This window comes from Acanthopagrus latus, chromosome 3 (genome assembly GCF_904848185.1).
Source record: "Acanthopagrus latus isolate v.2019 chromosome 3, fAcaLat1.1, whole genome shotgun sequence".
Taxonomy (NCBI): domain Eukaryota; kingdom Metazoa; phylum Chordata; class Actinopteri; order Spariformes; family Sparidae; genus Acanthopagrus; species Acanthopagrus latus.
Window position 1 is genome coordinate 20,351,085 of NC_051041.1, and position 22,619 is coordinate 20,373,703.

The window sequence follows — 22,619 nt, forward strand, 5'->3', positions numbered from 1 at the left end:
TTTGAACGATGGTTCCCTCATTTGCATGGAGGAGCAGAAATGCATGAGGAAAAGTAAAAACAAGTTGGTCTACAGGAATAAATACATTTGTGGAGCTAATATGGGGAAAAATGCAAAGTGAAACAAATACAGAAATAAATACAGAACTATAACTATAAATAGTTGAATCAATATAAACATAAATAAATTGGAGGGAAATTGAAGCAGACATATCACAAAGAAATAAGTCTATATATATATATATATGTTTTTTATTTCTGATTTTATCAGTTTTAGTCCTCATAAAGCTGCCTAATAACTCAGAGAATGGAAATTGTATGTTGTATGTGTCGTATGTTTTGAAATTAAACTGTCTCAAGTCAACTGTATTTTCCAAAAAACCCTTGAATGGAATTCATTTAGAAGACATTGCTCCTATAGAAGTCAAAGTATATAGTCTGTAGTTTGACTTACTACACCTGTAGTGTAGACTGCAGTGTGACTGCAGACTTATACTTTTCATTATCTATTATCTAACTTTCATTTACTACATTGGGACCAAACCCTGACACTAGATGGCAGTGGTTTACCATGAATAATACTTAATGTGTTACTAGAACTGGGCGTCCAGTGAACTGAACCACTGGGTTTGTCTTTATAAACTTTGAAATAACCAAAATAATAAGACGATCATTTCTGCACATCATGATGTGTTTGACTGGAAAATGGCACAGTTGAGTTGTCTCCTCTTCATTATTCAGTACGCTTTCAAAACCATGCTTGTAGATGACATGGAACTTATGGGAAAATGTAATAACATTTCTTAATAATGTACTCAGGACTGAGTTACTACTACTATGCACTCTGCATATTAGGTTTATTAACAGAGGGGGAGGATCTCTCAGCTCTACAGACTCTATGGTGCAGGCTGGCCCTCTCCACAGGCTGCAGGATCGTGTTAAGACTCCGGAAAACAAAAAGCATTATCCTATTTAGTAAATGGTTGACAGAGATGACCAAGATAGCCAATTATGAACAGTTGATCTTTAGCGTGAACAACAAGCAGGATGTGCTGAGTGACTTAGTAGGATAGGGACACTGTCATGATACCGTATGAGTGATGGAGATGGATGGATGTTAAGGATGCTTACCTGGATCTACTTTTATTTTCTTTACTGTGTGTTTTACTTTCTATTATTTTTTGTTTTTTTAAATATAGATCTTCATGGATGTCTGTGTTGTTGTAAATGTTAAAAAAAGGCAATAAAAAGTGAATTACAAATAAAAACAACCCTATTTGTACATCTTTAAAATCTGATTTTTGATGTGGCTCTTTTGTTGCTGCCGTTTTCACAACCTGCTCCGGTTACCTTTGAGGACACTGTCAGGTGTTTTGAGGATAGGAAGCTTTTAAAATAGTATTATCTCATCAGTAGGTGTTAGGTGATGGCTACCTATCCTTATGACACATGTAAATAATCCAGAGTGTTCTTACATTTGTTCATCTTTAACATCAAGTTTGTGTTGAACAGTTTTAAATCAAGGAATGCTTACAACTCATTCACAGTACACTTACCAATTAGTATTTATTAACAATGTCTTTTTCAATCTCAATATTTTTTCTTAAATAACTACAGTACAGTGTACATAGGTTCATTTCACTCGCAGCCACAAATATCAAAGATATTTACAGGTTTACATACAATATATACATATGCACAGGAGGCATGTACACAAGGCATCTGTGTGTCCCCTGTGGGATTAAAGCTCACACATTTGGCTACAGCCTCAAGATTGATGAGGAAAGTTCACTGACAGGTTCTTAAAAGAGAAAAACACTGGCAAAATAAAACAGAGTGAGATTTACACGATGTACAATTATTACAGGTTTAGTGAGTGAAAATGGCACCATGTTCTTGTGTACAGTAAGGAATCTCTGGGGAGGGGGGAAAAATAAAGAGGAAGAAATATGAACAATTTCACATCGGCAAACCAGTCGTCAGAGACAACATATCGAAGATGTAACAGTATGTATAACATATGACACTATGTACACATTTCCATATCAGTGATATGAAATATGTCAATCCACACTTCCATGACAGGGATTGAGATGATCACATAGCATCCTCATTGTTCCTTCAATAAACACACACATATATACAAACAAATAAGACATATTCAAAAAACACTCAAGGGCAATGACACGTTCACTCCCACATCTTTCAATCTTCTTTTTTTCCCCGCATTAATGTGCTTCCCTTTTTGAATGCATATGGAGCAAAGACAGTAGCAATAGCAACATGCATTAAAAGGTGTGTAAATGTTTTTAAAAGTTTCACTCACAGCCCATTTTCCTCATTTTGAGACGTCTAATTCAGTTGGAACCTTACAAGTTTTTAAAGAGATTTAAATACTGCAAGATGCAGGACTTTCCAGCAAGCATGAATTCAAAAACAGTAAAATCAAAAAACTAATAAATATTTAAATAACAATGTCACTAAATTAGTACCGGCTGTAGTCGAGGCTACTCTCAGTGTCACGGAAAGAAAAACGCCTTTCCTGTCTTCAGTAGCTGTCCTATGAATAAGGTAATGAGAGTAATTCGAATGCTGGATAAACATTTTTATGTGAAATAAAAAAAAATGTTGTATTGTAGTGGTTTAAGTTTTATGGTACATAAGGAGCCCTTTAGAGCACAGATGTTACTCAGGCCACTAGTTCCAATATCACAATATTATGGCATCTTTTAAAAAAAAAGTGGGATGGGAATGCGGAGGAAACACAAACTGGCTGACTGGTTTAAGTAAACTGTGAGGATTAACTGTAAAATTAAACATGTTCAAAATACATATGAAGTCACGACTCAAGAGCAGGTGACTGACATGAGTATCAGTCTGTCAGTTTTCAGGATTCTTAACCCCAGAATCAGGGCTAAAATTAAGGCGTTTTCACTGTTTGTTCAAGTTTCTCACAATGTTCACGTCTCACAGCTGTCAAGTTGATTTTAGCGCAGTGCTCAAGGTCATTAATGCTCATGTTATGTGTTATGTACAAGCTCCAGTGAGTAGCACCAATAATGGCAACACTGACAAAACATGCTCCCATCACATTTCATGGTTCTGTGCAACTTCAACTGAGAACCAGGGCCAACTTTTAAAAAAGAAAGATTTTTGTACTCAAAAGTAGTGTGTCATACAAAAAGTAAGGCTTTTGAGATCGGACTGAACAAAAGAGGAGAGGGAATTTCATGCCGGGAAAATGTTTCATAGTCAAGTGTTGTAGAGGTGGAACAGCAGCAGTGTGATTGGACAGGGCAGTGTCTGGTCCGACAGTCCCAGGTCCGTTGGTCCCGCCCAGTGCAAAATACCAGTCGATAGCTCGATTGGTCTGTGGGTCTCTAAAATATGCTACACCATGTTGGCCAGCTCTGTGGAGTCTGTTTCTGAGTCTGCCTCGTTTTCCCTGCGAGAGAAAACAAAGAGTGATCAGTTGGAGTCCAGCTTCACTCTAACACAGTAACACAACAGAGTAAAACATGTCCTGCCTTACCTCTGTTCCTGTAGCAGTTTGCGGTTGCCTTGCCTCCTCTCCTCGTCGATCGGATACCAGTACAATATGACCAGGCCGATCAGGATGAGAGCCACGGGGGCGGCGGAGACCAGCAGTTTCAAGGTTAGATCTACTGCTGTTGGCTGAGTGCAGCCTCGACTGATGTAACCTGCGAAACTGAAAAAAGAAGAGGCATCATGACACTGAAATTTGTTGAGGGGAACAGCTCCTGTGGTAATCTATTATTTTCTTAGTAGAGCAAAGATCTCGATGTGAAGGCACAAAATCGCTGATCAAAGGCCAACAGTCTGCTGAGGAGTCAGTCATGTGATTCTACACTACAGTCTTACTGTACTTAATCTAATGAAAGCAAATTCCTCACTTTGATGTGGGATTTATGTGCTAGAGATTTAGCTTGGCCTCATTTAGACTTCTTTTTTTGTGTCCTACTCTGGTGAATGAAACATCTACAAAAACATTTGAAATACAGAAAAATATAAAAAATATAGACTGTGTGAGCTTAAGAGAATACTCACTCTAAACTGAGTGTGGAGATGCCAAGAGAGATTCCAGAGGCAAACTTGGTGAAGAAAACGTAGAAGGAATAGAAGAGAGCTTCGTGGCCAGTGGAGTCAGGGTTCTGCACTTGGAAATCATCTACGACGTCGGGCAGCATAGACCTGAAAAACATAGACAGTTTAAGATTGGTTAAACATAAATGCATATAGCCTTCCTGTTAGGAAAACATAAAAGGGAAAAATAGAAGTTAGCAGGGTTCTTACCAGGGCAGCAGGAAGGCTGCAGCCACTCCGACTCCGGCAGCGAAGGAGACGATGTAGGTAACAATCAGGTTACTCTTTATACACACCACCAGGATCATGAAAGGAATCACGGACTGGAAGGAACAGCAACACATTAGACCACTAAAGCACACAAGATCAGCCGTCTTTACTTCTCAGAACAAGTCTCTTAATGGCTGCAGAGCCATTTTCCTTAATCTCCAAGAATATGACTTATGTCCTGTAAATCTTACAGGCTTCATTTGAATTAGAAGTGGTGTGGGCCTTACCAAAGAGCCAGCGTAAACCGCAGTCTTCTTTCCAAAGCGACTCAGGAACCACTGCCAGAAGGGGATGGCCAGAGTAGCAGAGAGCTGAAGAGGGAAAAACAAATTCTGGTTACCCAGCTGGTTTTGTTTTGATACACATGAAACAAAGAAACTCACAGAAGTTTCAGTAAATTCCAGTAAAGGCCCCTCATTTACAGGGAGGACCCTCAGTGTAACATTAAAAGTCAGCACAGACACGTCATTAGAAACAATCTCAATGTGCTCTAGTCTCTGAGTTCGACAACACTTGTGCAGAGATGCAGAAACGCACACATCTGACCTCTCACACCTGCCAAACACAACAGTGACGCTGGAAGACAATATGGTTTCTGTGGCCCTTCCCAAAACAAATTCGAGCTCCGTGTGATGCAAACTTCCGCAGGGGTCACCCTATGACTCTACAGGAGGGGCAGAGGGCTCTCTCGGATCAGTTTGGCCTCTGACCCCTGCTTGTTTGCCTAAGGTAAAGATAACACATAGCCGTGGAGCTATGTTTTTCCCCCACCTTTTTCTCATGAAAAAGATAAATGATAGACATCGTCATTTCTGTGTGGCTTCAAACGCTGTTTTATGTGGTTTCTCACTTCATTTTCTTCCTGTTCACAGCTTTCATGTTTTGCTCTAACAGCAGTGTGTCTGAACTTCCTCTTCAAAATCACACCAACCTCTGCACTGTGAGGCTTAACAGCCTTCTTCTCATGAATCAATCACTATCAATTAACATGCCTTTATCTTCCAAAGAGGCCTCATAAAGCATGCTTTACACAACTGACTTCAGTATGTTCCTGCCAAATAAAACAGATCAGAAAAACATGGCTAATTCTCTGACATAAACAGTGCCCAGCCCTGGAAAATCTGTTTGTTTGCCGTGCAGCAGCAAAGCTCTACAACAGGATACTATATGAGATTAGATATTGTGCTACGTGAAAGCCTGATATTTACAATAAGGTCTCAAGAGCAAGTACTTGTATAATGTTGTTTAACTCATCTTTGCTCTAATATGATCCACATTTCCAGGATTAGACGCACATCTCATCAGATTACTCAGGTGAGGATTATGGGTAACTTCATGAGGAGCGCTTTCTGTCATAAAAGAAAAGTCATTCCACTAAATAAATGTAGTTCAACAGAAAGTCGCAGCCTTGGCTCCATAATCCTTTCCATAAAGTCAAGGATCAAAGCACGTAATCTTTTCACCCTCGCTAACCTGCACTTTCTCAGCCCATACAGTAGTACTGTGCGTGCTACTGCAGGCACATCTGTGGATTAATTGGCTTTAATACCTGTCAGGACGTAAGGTGATGCTTTGAGAAGATGAGCTTTTTTTTCCAAGAGGGGTCAAGAGAGATAAATAAAAGGATAATAAAAGTGTGGCTCCTTGACTGTCTGTGGGAATGGGGTGGCATTCAGGCAGAGTGGACACATATTCTGGAAAAGTGCAGCCAGGAGACACTGCTTTCTAACCAAGAACAGAGCCGGCTTGTAATTGAAGACAATTTATGTGTTCGCCCTGGGAGGGAAGCTTTTGTCTGTACTCAGAGCTAATGGCTACACTGATTCCACACAAAGAAGGGTTCATACGCTGAGGGACATGTGGCCATCACCATGGGAACTGCCTATATGTCTGCGTGTCCGAAAATGCCTCCTGTGTGTGCGTGGACTCACCATGATGACCAGCAGAATGTTCTGGAAGTCGTTTCTGAAGCCCAGCGTGGAGCTGCAGAACAGGGCGAAGTTTCCCTCCAGGAGCTGCGGGACGAAAGCACAGAGACCCACTCAGTCAGATTCTACTGCCTCAACACAAACATGGAAACACGCCGCGGGCAAACATCGCAGGCGCTGAGTAAACTGTGGCTGGGTGCACAAACCAGCGAGTTGTGAGTTGGTTGAATTCATTCACCAAAAAACAAACATAGGATTGACACACTCTAACCAAGCCCATTGTCAAAGAGGTGTGTAGGTGTCTCTATACTCACCATGAAACCCAGTGAGGTGAAGAGGAAGACCATGACCAGTTTGGCATAGGGTCCGTGCCCCATCACCAGCTTAATCCCCTGGAAGAAGCCCATGGGCTCTGACCTGGGACGAGAAGAAGACTCTGGAAGAGAAAGAAATGAACAAAGATTTTAAAAATTACCACTTGAGTACATTTTTTAACTCGTGTTTTCCTGTTGCCATTGATCTTCAGTTCAGTACAGGAGAAGCGGGCTCGTCTTTACTGGATTTCTATTAGTTCCGCCACTGGTCACAAGCTTTCTAATTTGGCCCACATCCTGTGTGCTCTCACACAGCCTGTCAGCCCACAGTCAGACCATAGCAGACAGCTATGATTCTGCATCCCTATTGGACTGGAGTGGAAACGTCACTGATGGCTCTGTTCACTGTTCAGGTTAGAGTGTTTGCGTGCATCCAATTAGGGAGATTAACTCGATCGAATGAGGTTTTAATGGTTTTTCGAAAAGTGACAAAAATCAATGAACTCAGCACTTTTAACTAAAGAAATGGTTGGATTTAACAGTTAAAAATTCTAATAAAATATTTTAATGACCTGTTAAATATGACACAATTTCAAAGACATGTATAAAGCAGTTTCATAAGCAAATAAAATCCGCTGTGATTCACCCCTAATTTGAGGGCTTTTACACTAATTTTAGCTTTGAATGCCAAGCAAAATGAGTCAATTAAAGGAGTGAATAATAGAGCCAGTTTGACTGACGGATTGATGCCTTACCTTTCTGCTCTCTCACACCAAAGAAAAGAACAATAGCGCAGAGGACGTAGATAGCACAGATGACACCAGAAGCGATCATGTAGGCCGCTCTCTGTAATGAAGGAACGAGAGGGGAAAAGACAACAGTTAGCAAACATCATCGGTCTTACTAAAGTTATTTTTCCTTGGAACAGTAAAGCTGCTGTTAGGATTTTCTGCCAAATGTGACGAATGAGTATGTGTGTGTTTACCGTGTGCTCCAGGGAAATAACAGGCTCAGAGTCATTGAGGAGTTTTGAGGAGGTGCTCAGGTTGGCCACAATGTCACCAGGTCCTGGTAGGCAGGGCGCATTCGCCATGCCCACGATCTGCCCCTGGATGGCTGTACCAAGAACAGTTCCCAGAACCTCCACCGTCATCCCTGGTGGGGGAAACACCGAGAGATATTAAAGAGATGACATTTGATACTTGTCTTGCCTGTCAGGAAACTAATTTAGGAAGTTTTACATGCAGTGATACTCACTGTATGCTGTGGCAGAGTCTCTTTCTTTCTGTTCCGAGCTGATGAACATAGTGAGGGCAGAGTACGGCACATGGAAGCACTGATTGGAAAGAAAAAGAGGAACAAAGTGAGGACAGTGAGCACAGAGCTTTTTCAATTGTGATGCAGAGAAGAAAAGGAGTTGTTCCACAATTTGGGTAATTTGCTTGTTTGCATTCTGGCAGAGTGTTAGGTGAAAAGATTACTCCAGCATCTGTAAATTAAATCTGAGGCTTCAACAACAACTGGAAAGAACTTGAATAAGGGAAGAAAAGCTATCTTGGCTCAGTCCAGATGTAATAAAATCAGCCTACCATAACCCCCCCAAAACTCACCAATTATTACATTTTGTTTGTTTAATCCCTACAAAAAGCAGTTGTCAATAAGTGAGCTTCACAGGTGCTGGTGGATTTTGTTGCCTTTAAAAAAAGAGCAAAGCTGGCTTTTTACCACCAGTTCTAGTCTTCATGTTACAGTACATTTACCTTCTCCTTGCTCAGATATGAGAGTGGTATGAATCCTGTCATTCAATTCTTTGCAGTAAAACTGTGTTTCTCCCAAAATGTGGAACTGTTCCTTTGACGTTAATCATTTCAGATTATAGTACAATTCAATACTTCCTGACCGAATGTGATGGAAAAATTGTGACACATTGTGACCATCAAATCAGTTTAAAAAAAAAGAAAAAAGATTAATTATAATTAAGTTTACTTAATACTGACCCCATAGTAACTTTTGATTTTAAAATAAGGAGTCATTTATGAGGTGTTATGTGCAACATTGAGTCATTTTAATAGCACATGCAGAGTGTGTGTGTCTGTGTGTGTGTGTGTGTGTGTGTGTGTGTCTGTACGTGTGTGGTACTCACAGTCTGAAGGGTCTGGAAGATGCAGTAGAAGAAAAGGTACCAGATGACTTTGCCATCCTCATATGGAGGAACATACCATATGAGGAAATAGGAAAGCACAGCCAGAGGGGTTGAGAGCACGATCCTGCAGAGGAACAGAGGAGAGACAACAACAACAACAACATCAGTGGCTGTCCAAAAACGTGAGCCTACTCGTGTGTGCGAAACATTCAGACTCTGTAAACAATTAGCAGCTTTTATAAAGAGAGGGGCCACACGTTACATAACAAATTGTTTGAGGGTGGCTTTCATTGCATTTGTGCCAACTTTTCTTCACGCTGATTATCAAATACAGAGAGACAGTATTCTCTGCCTTCACTTTCATGAAACGGGTCGGCCTTCAGGCGTGGATGTAGCGGTTATGTTGGGGGAAATGTTGCCAAACAACACTTGCTATGATGTCATCATGTACAGAGGACTCATTTGATTTTTTTTCCCTTTGGTAAAAAATGCTTCATTGTGGCATCTGTATGTGTGTTAGCAGTAGAAGAATGTTGATATGAATAAGAACATGACATTCAAGTTTCATAAGCACATCCATGCCATCCTGTATTCAGCCTCCTCCTCCTCATCATACGTCTAAAATCCCGTAAATACCAACATGAGGTCACTTTAAAGAACTCTACTCTGGCATGATTTCACTATATCATATTAGTCACTTCCTTTCTGCTATGGTCTGACCAACTTTCTCCAATCACATACCAGATTGTGAATGAAACCACACCTCTTCCACAGGAACAGGAAGCAGCACAGGCATCCTGCTTGTCCATCTATTCTCTACGGGAAATGTTAATCAGGTGATCCATCAGACAGGATGTGAGTTCATAAACGCATCACAAGTGACCCACGTAGCAGCATGCCATTGTCATAAACATAAATAAGAAATGACGCACGGCAGCGACTGATGTCCAATCAAAGTAACTTCACTACAGACTGAAAACTGACCACCTTAAGCCTTTCTTACAAGAACACAGCGTTTGTTAAACATCGTGTGCTTCACAGAGACAGACACATCCGGAGGAGCAGCTTTCTTCAGACTCTCTCTCCCACGTATGGCGTGATTAACTGCACACTTGTGTAAAGCCACTGTGGGCGCGGTGCGCAAGTCAAAGCAGGTGCTTTGCACAGAGATGACATTACACTTCGGAATGCATTTTTTTTAAGCTTATTTCTTCTGTGCCAAAAGGGACCAACACCTACTCATGTATGCATGGAACTTGATTTGACTTCAGTGTATGCTGTTCTCAGACAGGCTGCAAGACTGAGCCAACAGTTGCACTGTGCTTGCATTAGTGCAGTGACATAAGTAGTAGGCCATATAAATAGTAGTCAAATGCCCCCCCCCCCCCCGGACCGTATTCAAATGTCCTCTGAAATAGCCGCGCTGACTCGGGACTGGTTATTTTATAAGCACTTTACAGCTTTCAGTCCATCTTTGTCTGTGGGAACATGTCATATACACCGACAGCAATATGCAAAAATGTTGTCTTGGCAGCCATCATAGGGCTGGGTAGGTGAGAAACTGTAATTAAAGATAACAACAAAGCTGATGCCAATAAAAAGGGGTACAGAAGTAAAGAAAAAAAAAATCACACATCTATATATTCACCGATATACACACATTTTTGGCAATGTTCCATGAAATGTGGTCATCAAACTCTTGTGACAGACATGTAACGAAGGCAGGATCATTTACAGGTTAACCTGCTGTCTAAAATGACACCAGCGTAAACTTCATAATCAAATTCAAGCACTTTTGAAGCATTTTCAAAGTGTATTTAAAAGCTCTTTTAACTTCCATCCGTTTTTAAATGACATATTTATAGACTTATATGAGCTTGAAATGATCATATTAAATCATTTTGCAATAAACAACCAAATTAAATTTTGGGGTTTTTTTTTTTCCCAAATGAAACACATAAATGTTTCATGTTTCAAAATGTGTCAACTGTCTGTGAGTAGCCTTGGCATCCTACTTTAGTGAGCCAATATAAAACTATTTATTATTAAAGTAAAGCAGTTAGGCCTGAAACATCCAACACTTTACCCAAAATGCAAGCACTTTACACCATACTAAAATATTATTTTCAAGCATCCAAAGCATCTTTTCCCGCAAAACAATCTAAAAAAAAAAAAATGCTTCACACTGATACCAATATATTTGTGATTGGCCAATACCAATCAATAATATTGGCCATCAGATATATCAGTCAGGCTGACTCTAGTTTTGAAGACTTGACTTGACAGTAACTACATTAAAAATAATAACTCATGCTTTATGTAAAATAAATACATAAATAGTAAGGTAAAACTACCCACATCCTCCAGCACACTTTGATGAATTTGAAATTCACATTAAGCAAAACCTGTATTTTTTGAGGTACTAATAAAAACTTCAGATGCTCAACAGTGTCCAAGTGAATCAAATTAAATGCATGTTTAGGGAATAGCAGGAAACCTGCAGTCTGTCACTTGTGACTGCTCCAGCAGCTCTGCAGCATCAGAGCCTCTCAGTGTAACCGTGCATTGCAACTTGAACTCTAATAACCTCGAGGATTCCTCAGCCAGTCTTTAAAAAATCCTACTGGGGCCTTCACAGCCCAAAGCTGACATGCCATTGGCTAACACGTGTGGTGTGTTGTGGGCTGGACCAATGAGAAGCAAGCCTATCCCACTCTACCCTCCCCCACTCCCTGACAGGGAGCTTTTAAGATGGAGCAGCTCTGGCTGCCTCTCCGCTGCTTCCTCCCTGCTCTCACCGCAACCATCTCCTCACATCTTTTACGACCCAACTGACTGTAATGTGAACGAAACATGCCAATCATTCCTCCATCCCCTTCTTCCTCCAGCAGCCCCCGGGTCCACACCCATCTCTGACAATACATGGGCGAGTTGCATCTCGCTTTGCACGGGCAGCGGTACTATGACCCACTTTTGAGATCTCAAACATCAGCATCTTGATGTCAGCTGAAAATTGAAACAATGATTTAACAGCCTCAGCCCTCCCTCACATTAGTTCAATCAAGCTGACTTTAATTCACAAACATTAAGTCTCCAACAACAGGATGCATTCTACATTTTTGGGATTAATAAGCAAGTCAAGATAACATGTAGAAATCTAAAAATGATAACTTTTGAGAAAATATTTCCAATGTTTAAGCTCCTTCTGTTAATCATATTATAGCACTGAAGTCTCCATATGAGATTTGTTGCTTACAAAACCTCCATCTTAAACCTGCACAACAAGAAGCTACTTCAGTGTTTTTATCTGTAACCACCACCGCTTCATTTCCCAACCACAGAGGTAGGTATCTGTCTCTTCATGGGAACTGCTAGCCAACAGCTGGGGAGGAATACCATTCCTTTGTATTCTATATTCATTAAGCAGGTGTTTTCTGTGTATGTACACCCATGGGAACATTAAAACTGAGGAGGGGGCCACGCGAGACCTTTGCGACTGGGTTCATCGCCCTTCTTTCACAAGGTGCACACATTTCATATGCAGCTGGGGAGACCATATTTTAATCAAGCAGGCCCTGCATCTCCCTGTGCTGCTCATTATAGGTGCTGTCGGAGCCCTCTGAGACATTTACCAAGTCTTGTCACCTTTTCGCTCTGTAAGGCACAGCATGTTCCTCAACACTGAGGGAACAGAAGCTCTAAAACATCTCCGGTGTTGACAGGAGATCACTCCTATATCCAGCATCTCACTGACACCCTACACTTCACTCACGTAACAGTTTGAAGGAAACCTGTTAGACATGAGAGATGAAAGAGGTCTGAAATACTTCTGACAATGCAGGAAGTGCGGTTAACACTCATGCACTAGTCATGGACAGACTGATAACTCATGAGATATCTAGGCAAGTAGGCTGCTCTAAGGTTGAGAGGCAGAGGTGTGGGGGAAGGGGATATAGCAGCTATAAAGAAAAAGGGGGTCAGTAACCTTCTGTGAAAAAGGTCTGATCATAAGCCTCCCACTCCCTCAGCCCTGCTGCCACACAAAGTGAACATCCTAACATTAATTTAGCTTCTGGCTGTGTTGCTCTTTATGAGGGCATGTCACTGTTGCTCTGGTCAAACAGACAGGAAAAACCAAATAATAGCTGTCATTTTTTCCCCCCCAAATCCTTAAATACCTTTAAAGGGGGCTATGTAGTTTTTAAGGAGAAAAATGTAATATTTACAATATTAATGAGGTAATAATACAAACAAAATGTCAAATATTCATTTTTCACATAACTGAAGAAGAAGAACAAGATGTTCTCAGAGGAAACTGAGGCTAAAAGCTGAAGTTGGAAAGGAGGCAGGGTCCATTTAAAACAATCAATTGTCAAACTGCAACACGTCCTGCCTTCTACATATATTTGTCACAAGTGTATGTGAAGCACTATAGAGGGATTATTGTAAAAAAGAAAAAAGAGCATATATATTGAAATATAGGAATAGGAGTCCTGTCCAAAAAGGCCCTTATAAAAATATCAAAAAGCTGGAATTAGCTCTTTATTCAAACATATATGGATCCAGTTATCTGAGTCCTCCTGGCTGCTGACAGAAGCAGACTGGGTAGCAGGCAGGGGCTATATTTGTCAATGCTATGCCAAAAGCCATGGTGTGGTAAATGTGCAAGTCTAGCACCTGCAGGAACTCCCTATATTTGTTTGTGATAAAAACAGAAAGGCTTGAACTTTCTTTGCATTTTGGCTTTAGCAGTCCATCCCTGACCATTTCAGAGTTTTCACATTCTTCAGGGACATGCCTTAATGGCCTGTATTCATAGAGGATGTGTGTGTGCGTATGAAAAAAAGGGGGAGGGGGCTAGAACAGACACAAGGACGCATGTGTGGGCAATAACGAAGTCGTACAGCAGGAATTGCATCAGCATGACCCACAGTAACCCCTCCTGTGACAGAGGAGGCACAGGCCCCGCCCCCAAACAATGACACATGTACAGTATCTGGTTGGAAAACTTCCACTAGCAGCTCTGACTCAATCAGCATTTCCTACTGCAAATGTGTGACCAGTTCTTTGATGACATACCAGTGGGGTAATGGAAATGGTGTGACTAGATGAGGTGAGGAAATATTAGAGCTGGAGGAGAACGATACTCTCAAGACAATCTCCCAGATGTACTAAAAAGCTTTAAAAATAGATCATCATAGTCATCATAGAAAACAAGTCGTACCAGGGCAGCATCCGTCCGAAACGTGTCCATGGGCTTCGGGAGACCAGGAAGCCCACTGTGGGGTCTGTAATGGCGTCCCATGCTCGGCCAACAAACAGGATGATGGAGGCATAGAAGGGATCCAGCTACAAAAGGAGAAGAAACGCAGATTAGTGCAACTGTGGCTGTAAAAGTACACAACTGTCAATTCAGTAGGTTGTTTCATGATGCTCAGAAAACCTGTAAATCAGGCGCAATATAATCTGTCTGCTTCCAAGGCTAGGCACTGTTAATGTATTCCACAGTGACTAACTGTCATGAGCAAGCTGACGAGGGAACATAGTTTGTATTGTGAAACTGTTTGATGAGGCAGTGAGAAATGTTGCTTGTTTTAACTCAATAATCAAAAGGCAGCACTTAGCAAGAATCAAGTCAAACAGTGAAGGTGCCATTTGGCAGCTAAGCCCTTCTGCTGTTCATCCAGATGAGACAAGCCTGACTGGAAGCCAGGCATGATGAATGCTCCACTCCCGACTGTACTCCTGCGCCATGCTGCGTCGGCCAATAGACTCTTAATCAACAATCTTAGTAGCAGGACAAAGCTAAACCCCTGGGAAGCGGTTGACTTACACGCTGTTTTGGCCTTTACCATCAGATTAGTGTCCGAGCCCATTAAAGTGAGACCCTCCTCATCGCGCTACCAACTGGACCCCCCTCCCTACGTTTTCCCAGAGCAAGCCCGTATAAGCCTGTTCATACAGTACAGTTCCATTATGAGACAATAATGAAAACTTTTTCCACCTCTTCATTTTTCCAGGATAATCGCCTCCTTTGTTAGCAAGGTTTGGCACTCACAATGTCCCTGTGTGTGGCCTTATGAGAGAGGTGACTCGAGGGCACAGGAAAAATTGTGTACGATTCCTTGTCCTTGAGTCTGTAAATGCCACCGCGCATACTGTGACAGGGTAATGGAAGGACAAGAGTACTAGCACAGTATGTTCACAGGGAGGTGGTCCTCAAAGGGCAGCAGGGGGCTATAATTAGGTCTGCAATATGAAAGTGACACTAAATCTCTGGACAGGTGTGAAAAGATCACAGCCAACTCACCTGAGCTACGTCCAACAGGTAGATCTGCAGGAAAAAGCCCAATGCACATCCTGTGATCTGATAGGGTGCCCCGCCGATGGCATAGCAGATCTTGTTGCAGACTGACAGTCTGTTCCTGTGCTCGTGCTGTGGAAAAAAAAACAAGGAAATAAGAGAAAAAAGACAAAGTTAATGAAGTAAAATTATCAACAACATTAGAACTAAAAGTGGATTTTATTTATCAGTTATGAGTTTGACATTTTTTATAGACTTAACTTAAAATCAATGAGTTGTTTGACAAACGGCAGATTAATCTATAATGAAGATAGCTGCAGCTCCAATAAGATCTGTTTATCTTCTGAGAGGTGATACCTTGCATATGATTTCAGGTAGCTTAGACAGTCAACATTTACATATTTTAAAGAAGGTGTCCTAAAGCTGTCGGTCAATTTTTTCGGGGTTTGACGGGCCTAAGCATGAGCAGGTTCCAAGCAGGGTGACTGCAATACAATGCAGTATACAAGTATATCCCTAGGGCTTATAAATGGGTAACTTTCTCAGTTTCTTTCTGAACAAGCAAATCCTAAACCTGTTGTTACTCCAATTTTCAGCCTAAGTCTTTCTCACTTTCTAATTAAGACAACACATTTTTAGTGCCTCGTTAGGAATGTGGCCTAAATTCTTAATCGCCAGAGTCTTAAAAGCAGAGAGTTCAGCTGGCAAAAAGCTAGCCATCGTGCAGCGTATTAGGCAGAAGTCAGAGAGCCACTGGGAAACAAGAAACCCTTGGTTTGCTTACAGGCGCTCATTCTTTTCCATTTTCTCTACTGTAGATGTAATAATTTCCTCAGCAGACAGACACTAAACAACTCCTCTAATAGCGACACAAATCTCTGCTGATCACTGCCAGGGCATGACAACACCACACTAAAGAGGAACGGTTGACAGCGCTTGGCAGCAGGCTGAACTGGCAAAGTATCTGAGACGGACGGCTGGCAGTTTAACCAGTGCTCTGACCACTGCTGCCCAAAGACGGGTGAAAACACACCCTCCTCCCTGGCCAATCAAAAGGTTCTTTTCGGTGCCACTTAATCTGCCCTCTTTTCAGCCGGGTAAAGAATTCCTCATCGCACTGGTGGTGAATGAAGATACTGTTATGGCCTTGGAGAAAAGATAGGAGATAGCATCACCAGCTCATGAAAAGGACCTTGAACTGCTGCCACATTTCGGTGCTCCTCAAGTCTGAGCAGAAAACGGACAGTGCGTCTTAGGTCACGCCACAACACAAAACCTCACTGTGACTGAATGAACCGGCCTCTGTCTTGTTGATACAGCCAACGCGGGCTCTATTTAGATGACAACACACTCTGGGGCTCAGGCGAGGAACCAGCACCATCAAAAGATAAGAGACTTTAGCGAATGATCTTAATGGCTGCTGGCATCACAACAGGTGGGACTACGTGCTGATGATGTCTCCATGGTGGTGAATGCTGGGTTTCAGGGATCAAACCTAACCTAACCCTGACTCGTGATGACGAAGATCTCAAACCAAAGCATTTTTGCAAACTCTTACATGTTCCTCCCACACCTGTTCTACCTGTCTACACGCTTCTGCCACTCCTTGATGTAACATGACATTACAGTGAATGTACATACTGTGTAATAGAACTCTTTTAGGGTGTCATCACTGTAACACTGAATTAGTGTCACAGGGCTTTAAAGCGATCCACTTAAATGACTCTTTGCATCACCCATCCTATTAAATCAGTTACAGCAGAGGGTGAAAGTAAATCGTTGGTGTTTTCAGCCTCCTTTACAGAGAGTTTATCTCAGGAGGACGTCCAGCAGTGTTCAACGGACCTGACATGAAAACTGGCCACCCCTAACATCTGAAAGGCTACCACTTCTCTTATCAGCGCCACCAGTGATGATAAGATCCCACTGACGACTGAAAACATGCGCACATCAAAAGCCCATCCGAAAAGAGGTGGGGTCTATTCTAACTGTGCAGAAACGATTTTAGTAATGTTATATTTAGCGATAGATTTTTTTTCTTTTTAAATCTAATTTCGGATGAGTTTTTGGGAAATGATCGTCTGGCTGCTGCCTCCGTGTCTGACACGTCGCCTTGCTGGAAGCTTCCTGTTGCATTCAAAGCAGCAGGAAACATGGGAATTACCCTCCAAAAAAGCACTCTAAATACCACCTTCAGTGTGGATTTTCTGCGACAACCGAGGACACTTTATGAGAAGAAGAGGTGACGATGAAAAGTGATCATTTACCGCTTTTTCATAACAACCACTGAATTATCACGCTGCTGCCAATTTCCCCCTCCTAATTTCGCTGCCACAATCCAAAGCACTGCGTCACATTTCTTCCGGAAGCCCTGCCAGTAAAACTTCTGATCGGTTACATTTTCGATTTCATAATATGCTGTGTTTTGATTTGCGTATGCAACAGTTATGACTGGATTCCCGTCTATCAGACATATGGGTGCTTCAGTGAACGCAGCACTCAAACACACCTTTTTGGCGACAGAATCCCAAATAAATCCATATGGAAGATGTAACGTAGCATGCACACGTCATGTTATTACCCGGCGACAGCACCCTAAAGACTCACATGTTCAGTGTCACTGCAACCGAATTTTTAAAATGTAACTAATTAAATACAATTCACACGGGAGACCATTATGCAAATGAGGGATTCCAGTGTAACGTTTTACGGCTAAATGAACCAAGCTAGCTACCAACGGCAATAAACTGAAGATCATATTTAAATGCAGCCGTTATGAAAGAGGAGTAGCTAACGGTAGCTTTTTCAGGGTTTAATTTTAGCTCTGTGTGGCTGGGGTAATGAGTACACCAAAAACCACCATCATTACAGTGTGCAAACAAAAATTATGACTTAAACGTGCTATATTTAACCGCGTTTAGCTCGGTCCAAATCGTTGGTTTGTCCCATTTAAACCGTTTTGAAGAATGTCTCGTGATAAGGTTGAGGATCAGAGGAGGGAGAGTCGGCTCAAGTAAAAATGGCATATTGGAATTTCTCTCTCTTTTTTCTTTTTTTTTTTTTAAACCATCATTCGTTCATTTTAAATGTTTTCGAGTCATATTTCGGTGCATATTTCTTGTGTCGACATACCACAATGGGCACAGCGCGCCTAGCTAACGTACCAGACCCACTCCCTGGAAGTGTCACTCCACCAGACCCCGGTGTGCTCCATTCATTCAAATGCTCAACATACATTCCCGTCAAAACCAGGTTCATCCCCATCTACTGCTATCTGGTGAGGTGTTTAGAAAAACAATATACTCCCTTTTTTTTTTCCAAATGAATGAATTAACTCACCTTTCTGGCGAGCTGGATGCCATCCGAGCTGACCGGTTTATTCAATAAACTGGCGTTGGAGTATTGTTCACCTCCTTCTCCTTTAGCCATAGCAGAAAATCTGGCTTCTTGGTTTGAACTTGACGCACACCAACGAAGAGGAAAAATGTGAGGAATATCGAGTAGGTCTTCTGAGAAAAGGCTCGAAGAAACACGTCCAGTCGTATCGTCGTGTGTTACACACACAATCTGTTTGAGAACTGAGTGGATGCGGTGGCAGTATGGGTGGATGTAGTAATTTTTGAGAAGGTCCACGCCCCTTCAACGTGCCATTCACCCCACACCTAACCCCGCCCCCCTGGAGGAGGGTCACAGTCAGGCTGCTGACTGGCTGCTCAGACTATCCTGATGTGAGTCATCTGACTGCAGCCAGGAGAGATGAAGTCCAACTCTCTCCCTGGGGAACTTTCTGAAGAAAATTCAGAGTTTCATCAGTGGCTGCAAACAGCTGTGACAGGCAAATGATTGCAATTGTTTTCATTTCCAGAGAAAAGTGTCACATGGTGCATATCCATAAACAAACACACCGCTCCAGAGTCCAGAGCTGCACTGAGGTCACGTCCTTTGTGAATTTACACCTGGTGGGATGTTTAGTAGACTGACTCACAGATTTAAATTTGTCTACCTTCAGAAGACAATAGGAATGATGGATTCAGTGTCCAGAGTTTTATCCCTTGCAGCAGAGTTGCATTCAGATGTTGTGAAATATAAACCTGCAGAATTAATAAGTTAACTTTATGTGAATTACTCATAAGTAACATTTAGTAAGAGGGTGTGGTGTGTGTGGAGATTTGTCTTATGACCTCAGTATTTGTCCAACCCTCCTACAAGAGGGTTGAAACTCAACAACAGTTTGCACACATCTGTGCAATCCCAAATACGATATAGATCTCTGTAGTTTAAGTTATGGATGTTAAAGGCTTTTATCTCTGCCTAAATGACACGCTGATAAGATGAAGCTCTAAACCGTAAAACCTTCAAAAGTATTATTTTTCTGCAACAGTCAGTTGGTTGTTACAATAGTAGGAGGCATAACACTGTTAATTCCACTTCAAGAAAGACTTGATGTTCTCTGTGATGAGATGGAAACACAGCAAGTGTGAGTTGGAAAACATCGGCATGGTGGATATCTGCAGAAATCCAGTATAGTGCATCCCTAGTTTCACTCTGTATTTCATCCCCCATCTGTTATGTTACTGTCTATAATATTTGAAAGTGAATTGGCCACCTGTCAAATCATACTCAATAAAAACAGAGGTTAGCATATCTACAGAGTAACCGCTAACCTCTGCTAACTGTTGCTGCCCTTGCTCGCTCAGGTAGCCGTGCAGCTCGAGGTTCCGACCCGGAGCTCAGGGACCAGGGAAGTGTTTACACCAGAGCTTTGGACCGGGACATGTGTTAGCTGGCTGATATGCTCGCTTCATCTCTGCAACACAATACATCAACATCATGAAGTAAAAACTGCTAGTATTCACGTTATTTTGTGTTAATGTGATGTTAATTTAAGTGCATTTTTTAAAAAAAGTTTTCAACTAAAATTCTAAAATATGGCATTTGTTTAATTACTTTCTATTGTTTATTTGTTGTGTGGGCGTTTTCTTTCAACAAATATCCTCAAACATCAAAATGCATCTCTGGCAGGAAGAGGTTCACCATTATGACCAACGAATTAATACATTAATCAGAGTAAATTTGTTATGCAAAGATCAGATACAGTATTTATCTGTGTAGATATATTCTGCATTATTTTGCCTAGATTTCCCTGCATATGTAAAAGCATTTCACCAAAAGCAGTATTTCTAGATACCATACATTCCTTACTGGATATTCTCACCCACTATACCAAAGACATTGTAAAATCAACATTGCCCTCAGCTGACACACTAAATTCCCTTGTTGCATATATAATACAAACTTTACAGAACAGAGTCTGAACAATGCTGCAGATATAAGTTTCAGTTATATAAATATGACCCAAAATGTGTTTTTATGAGTTGCTGAATTATATTTTAAATATTTTGTGAATACCTGCACAGTTTGGTTCTAGTGTGTGGATGAAAGTCATGGAATCGAGGTCATCTGCTTACACAAACAGCTATTTTGCATATTTCAGCTATTTTGCTGCGACTATTTGTTTTAACAAATGAGTGGTTTTGCAGCGTGTGTGTATAACTGCTACGGTCATGCTCTATATTTCAACCGTAACATGTCCTGCATACTGCTGTCAACTCAAAGTGACCACCTTCCTCTGTACTGACCATCAATGAAGATGGTTCAAAGCGACCATTTTATCATCTTTTAATACGGACACACATATAGCCTGGCTGCTAAATGGAAGCACACACGAGGTCCCTCATGTGTGGCGGAGCCAACAACAGCTTTTCTCATGCGGCTAGTCAGAGGTCGCCGGCTCGCTGCCTCAAACTCTACGGCAGACTGAGGTCCTTATTTACAAATCGTGTTCTGCCCTGTCGAGAGGCTGTGCACGTATATGTTCCTGTTTTAGCTGAGCACACATACCTGGGAGCCTACAGTATACGTTTGCAGTATATGCACACCACAACTGGTGGTGAGTTTGAATACTCTTCTGTGTCCAGCAGGAAACTCTGGATCGCGGGAGACTTATAGATGTTTGCAGTGTTTACTTATGGCCAAGAATGCACACAGTCTTTCCACCCCCCCACACACACACACACACACAGGCCTCAGGTACACGCACACCTGCTGCCTAACCTGGCTAAAAAGGCACAGACAAGGCAGGCCTATCTCTGACCATACACCTATTTGTTTACACACACCCAAAGGGGAACTGTCCCAGGTGCATTATTAAACTCCTTGTTGAACCATGACCTTGCCAACTGTACAGCCAAGCTAAGACCTTACGCACACGTGGTGCAAATTTGTATTGCTACAGACAAATCAATGTGAGTCAACATACTGCAGATTAGATAAGGCATGACCTGGCTGAAGCTGTGTTGGTAAATAACACAACAGTAACACTGGAAGACAAATAAAAAAAGGCCCTTTTCTTTCTGCAGATTACTCTTGGTAAGGAAAAATGCTCTCCAACTGTTTCAGATTTTAAAATGTCACTCATCAGTCATCTCCTCGCCTTTGGTCTCATTTGAAAGGAGTGAAAAGATCTGGAGCCAAGGCTTACAGGCCTGTTGCAAAATGTTGTGTTAATGCCGCAATATTTCCGTCTGCCAGTGACAATATTGTCTGTCTGTGAGGCTCATTTCACACAGCAGGAAGGAAGATTTGAGACACGAGGGTAATATTTCAAACTGCAAGACTGACAGACAGAGGTTGAATGGGTTTAATATCCCGGAGGATAAAAGAGAGAGAAGGCGACAAAGCAAAATGAAATAAAGACACAGGAGAGAAGCATTATTTATATTTTGCAAAAATCGGTCTCACAACATCATATATTTTTCATTATTATGCTCAAGAAACAGACCTGTAGTAGCCTTACTCGATCTAATATGACCAGTTTCTTAGCTGAGGTTGGCTTATTTTAAATAGATATTGCTGTATGTGTTATTAGTCCACTGTTTCACTTTCATTTACTAATGTTAGCATTTACCTAATGTTAGCTAACTTTAAATAGATGTTGCTGTATAACCGGCTAGGCTGACTTTATGACTGTAACACCAGGATGAACCATTGTCATGAATCATGCAATTTCCAGGACTTCTTACAGTTTAATGTTAGATAAGGTACATTGAAAAGATGAAAAAGGCCCACTAATGTAAGCATTTAGCCAAAGTTAGACAACTCTAAATAGATTTTGAAGTGTAACCATTACTGAGTCAGTACACCAACTTATTAATCTTGTGCAGCTGTAACATGAGCATCTACTAATGTTAGAACTTAAAATAGATATTGCTGTATAGCACTACTGAGTCAGTGATGCCATTTTCATGCTCTCCGTACATTTAACGTCTGACTATTTAATCTGTGTTGAAAGACAAATGAATTATCTTACAAATGAAAAGCTGAATTCAACAGCAATAAAACACACATTTGCACATATTCTGCAATTGTCATCCTGTTCTCACACTTGAGCATCTTAGCCAGGGACAAACATCGAATTGCTTCGAAGGACAAACCAAGTGTGCTAACAGCTAATGAGCTCATCTAAAACAAAGGGGGCTTTTCTTAACCGATTAGAAA

General features: G+C 41.4%; 1 protein-coding gene across 1 annotated transcript; it reads right to left on the bottom strand.

Moving 5' to 3' along the window:
* Positions 1-1,539: 1,539 nt before the first annotated feature.
* On the bottom strand, positions 1,540-18,683 carry mfsd2ab (major facilitator superfamily domain containing 2ab). Its single transcript, XM_037092465.1, has 14 exons — positions 18,402-18,683; positions 15,069-15,194; positions 13,983-14,107; positions 8,759-8,882; positions 7,873-7,951; positions 7,601-7,770; positions 7,371-7,461; positions 6,616-6,737; positions 6,305-6,388; positions 4,601-4,684; positions 4,314-4,426; positions 4,068-4,211; positions 3,532-3,708; positions 1,540-3,444 (listed from the first exon to the last, which is right to left on the bottom strand). The coding sequence occupies exons 1-14, from the start codon at positions 18,489-18,491 to the stop codon at positions 3,390-3,392; spliced, it is 1,584 nt and encodes a 527-aa protein (XP_036948360.1). The 5' UTR covers positions 18,492-18,683; the 3' UTR covers positions 1,540-3,389.
* Positions 18,684-22,619: the final 3,936 nt, after the last annotated feature.

Excerpts from the sequence above, each read along its gene's own strand:
- mfsd2ab (XM_037092465.1), bottom strand. The coding sequence starts at position 18,491 with ATGGCTAAAGGAGAAGGAGGTGAACAATACTCCAACGCCAGTTTATTG. Across the intron at positions 4,212-4,313 it reads GCAGCCTTCCTGCTGCCCTG|GTCTATGCTGCCCGACGTCG; the intron begins GTAAGAACCCTG and ends TATGTTTTTCAG. Across the intron at positions 3,709-4,067 it reads ATCTCCACACTCAGTTTAGA|TTTCGCAGGTTACATCAGTC; the intron begins GTGAGTATTCTC and ends TTCTTTTTTCAG.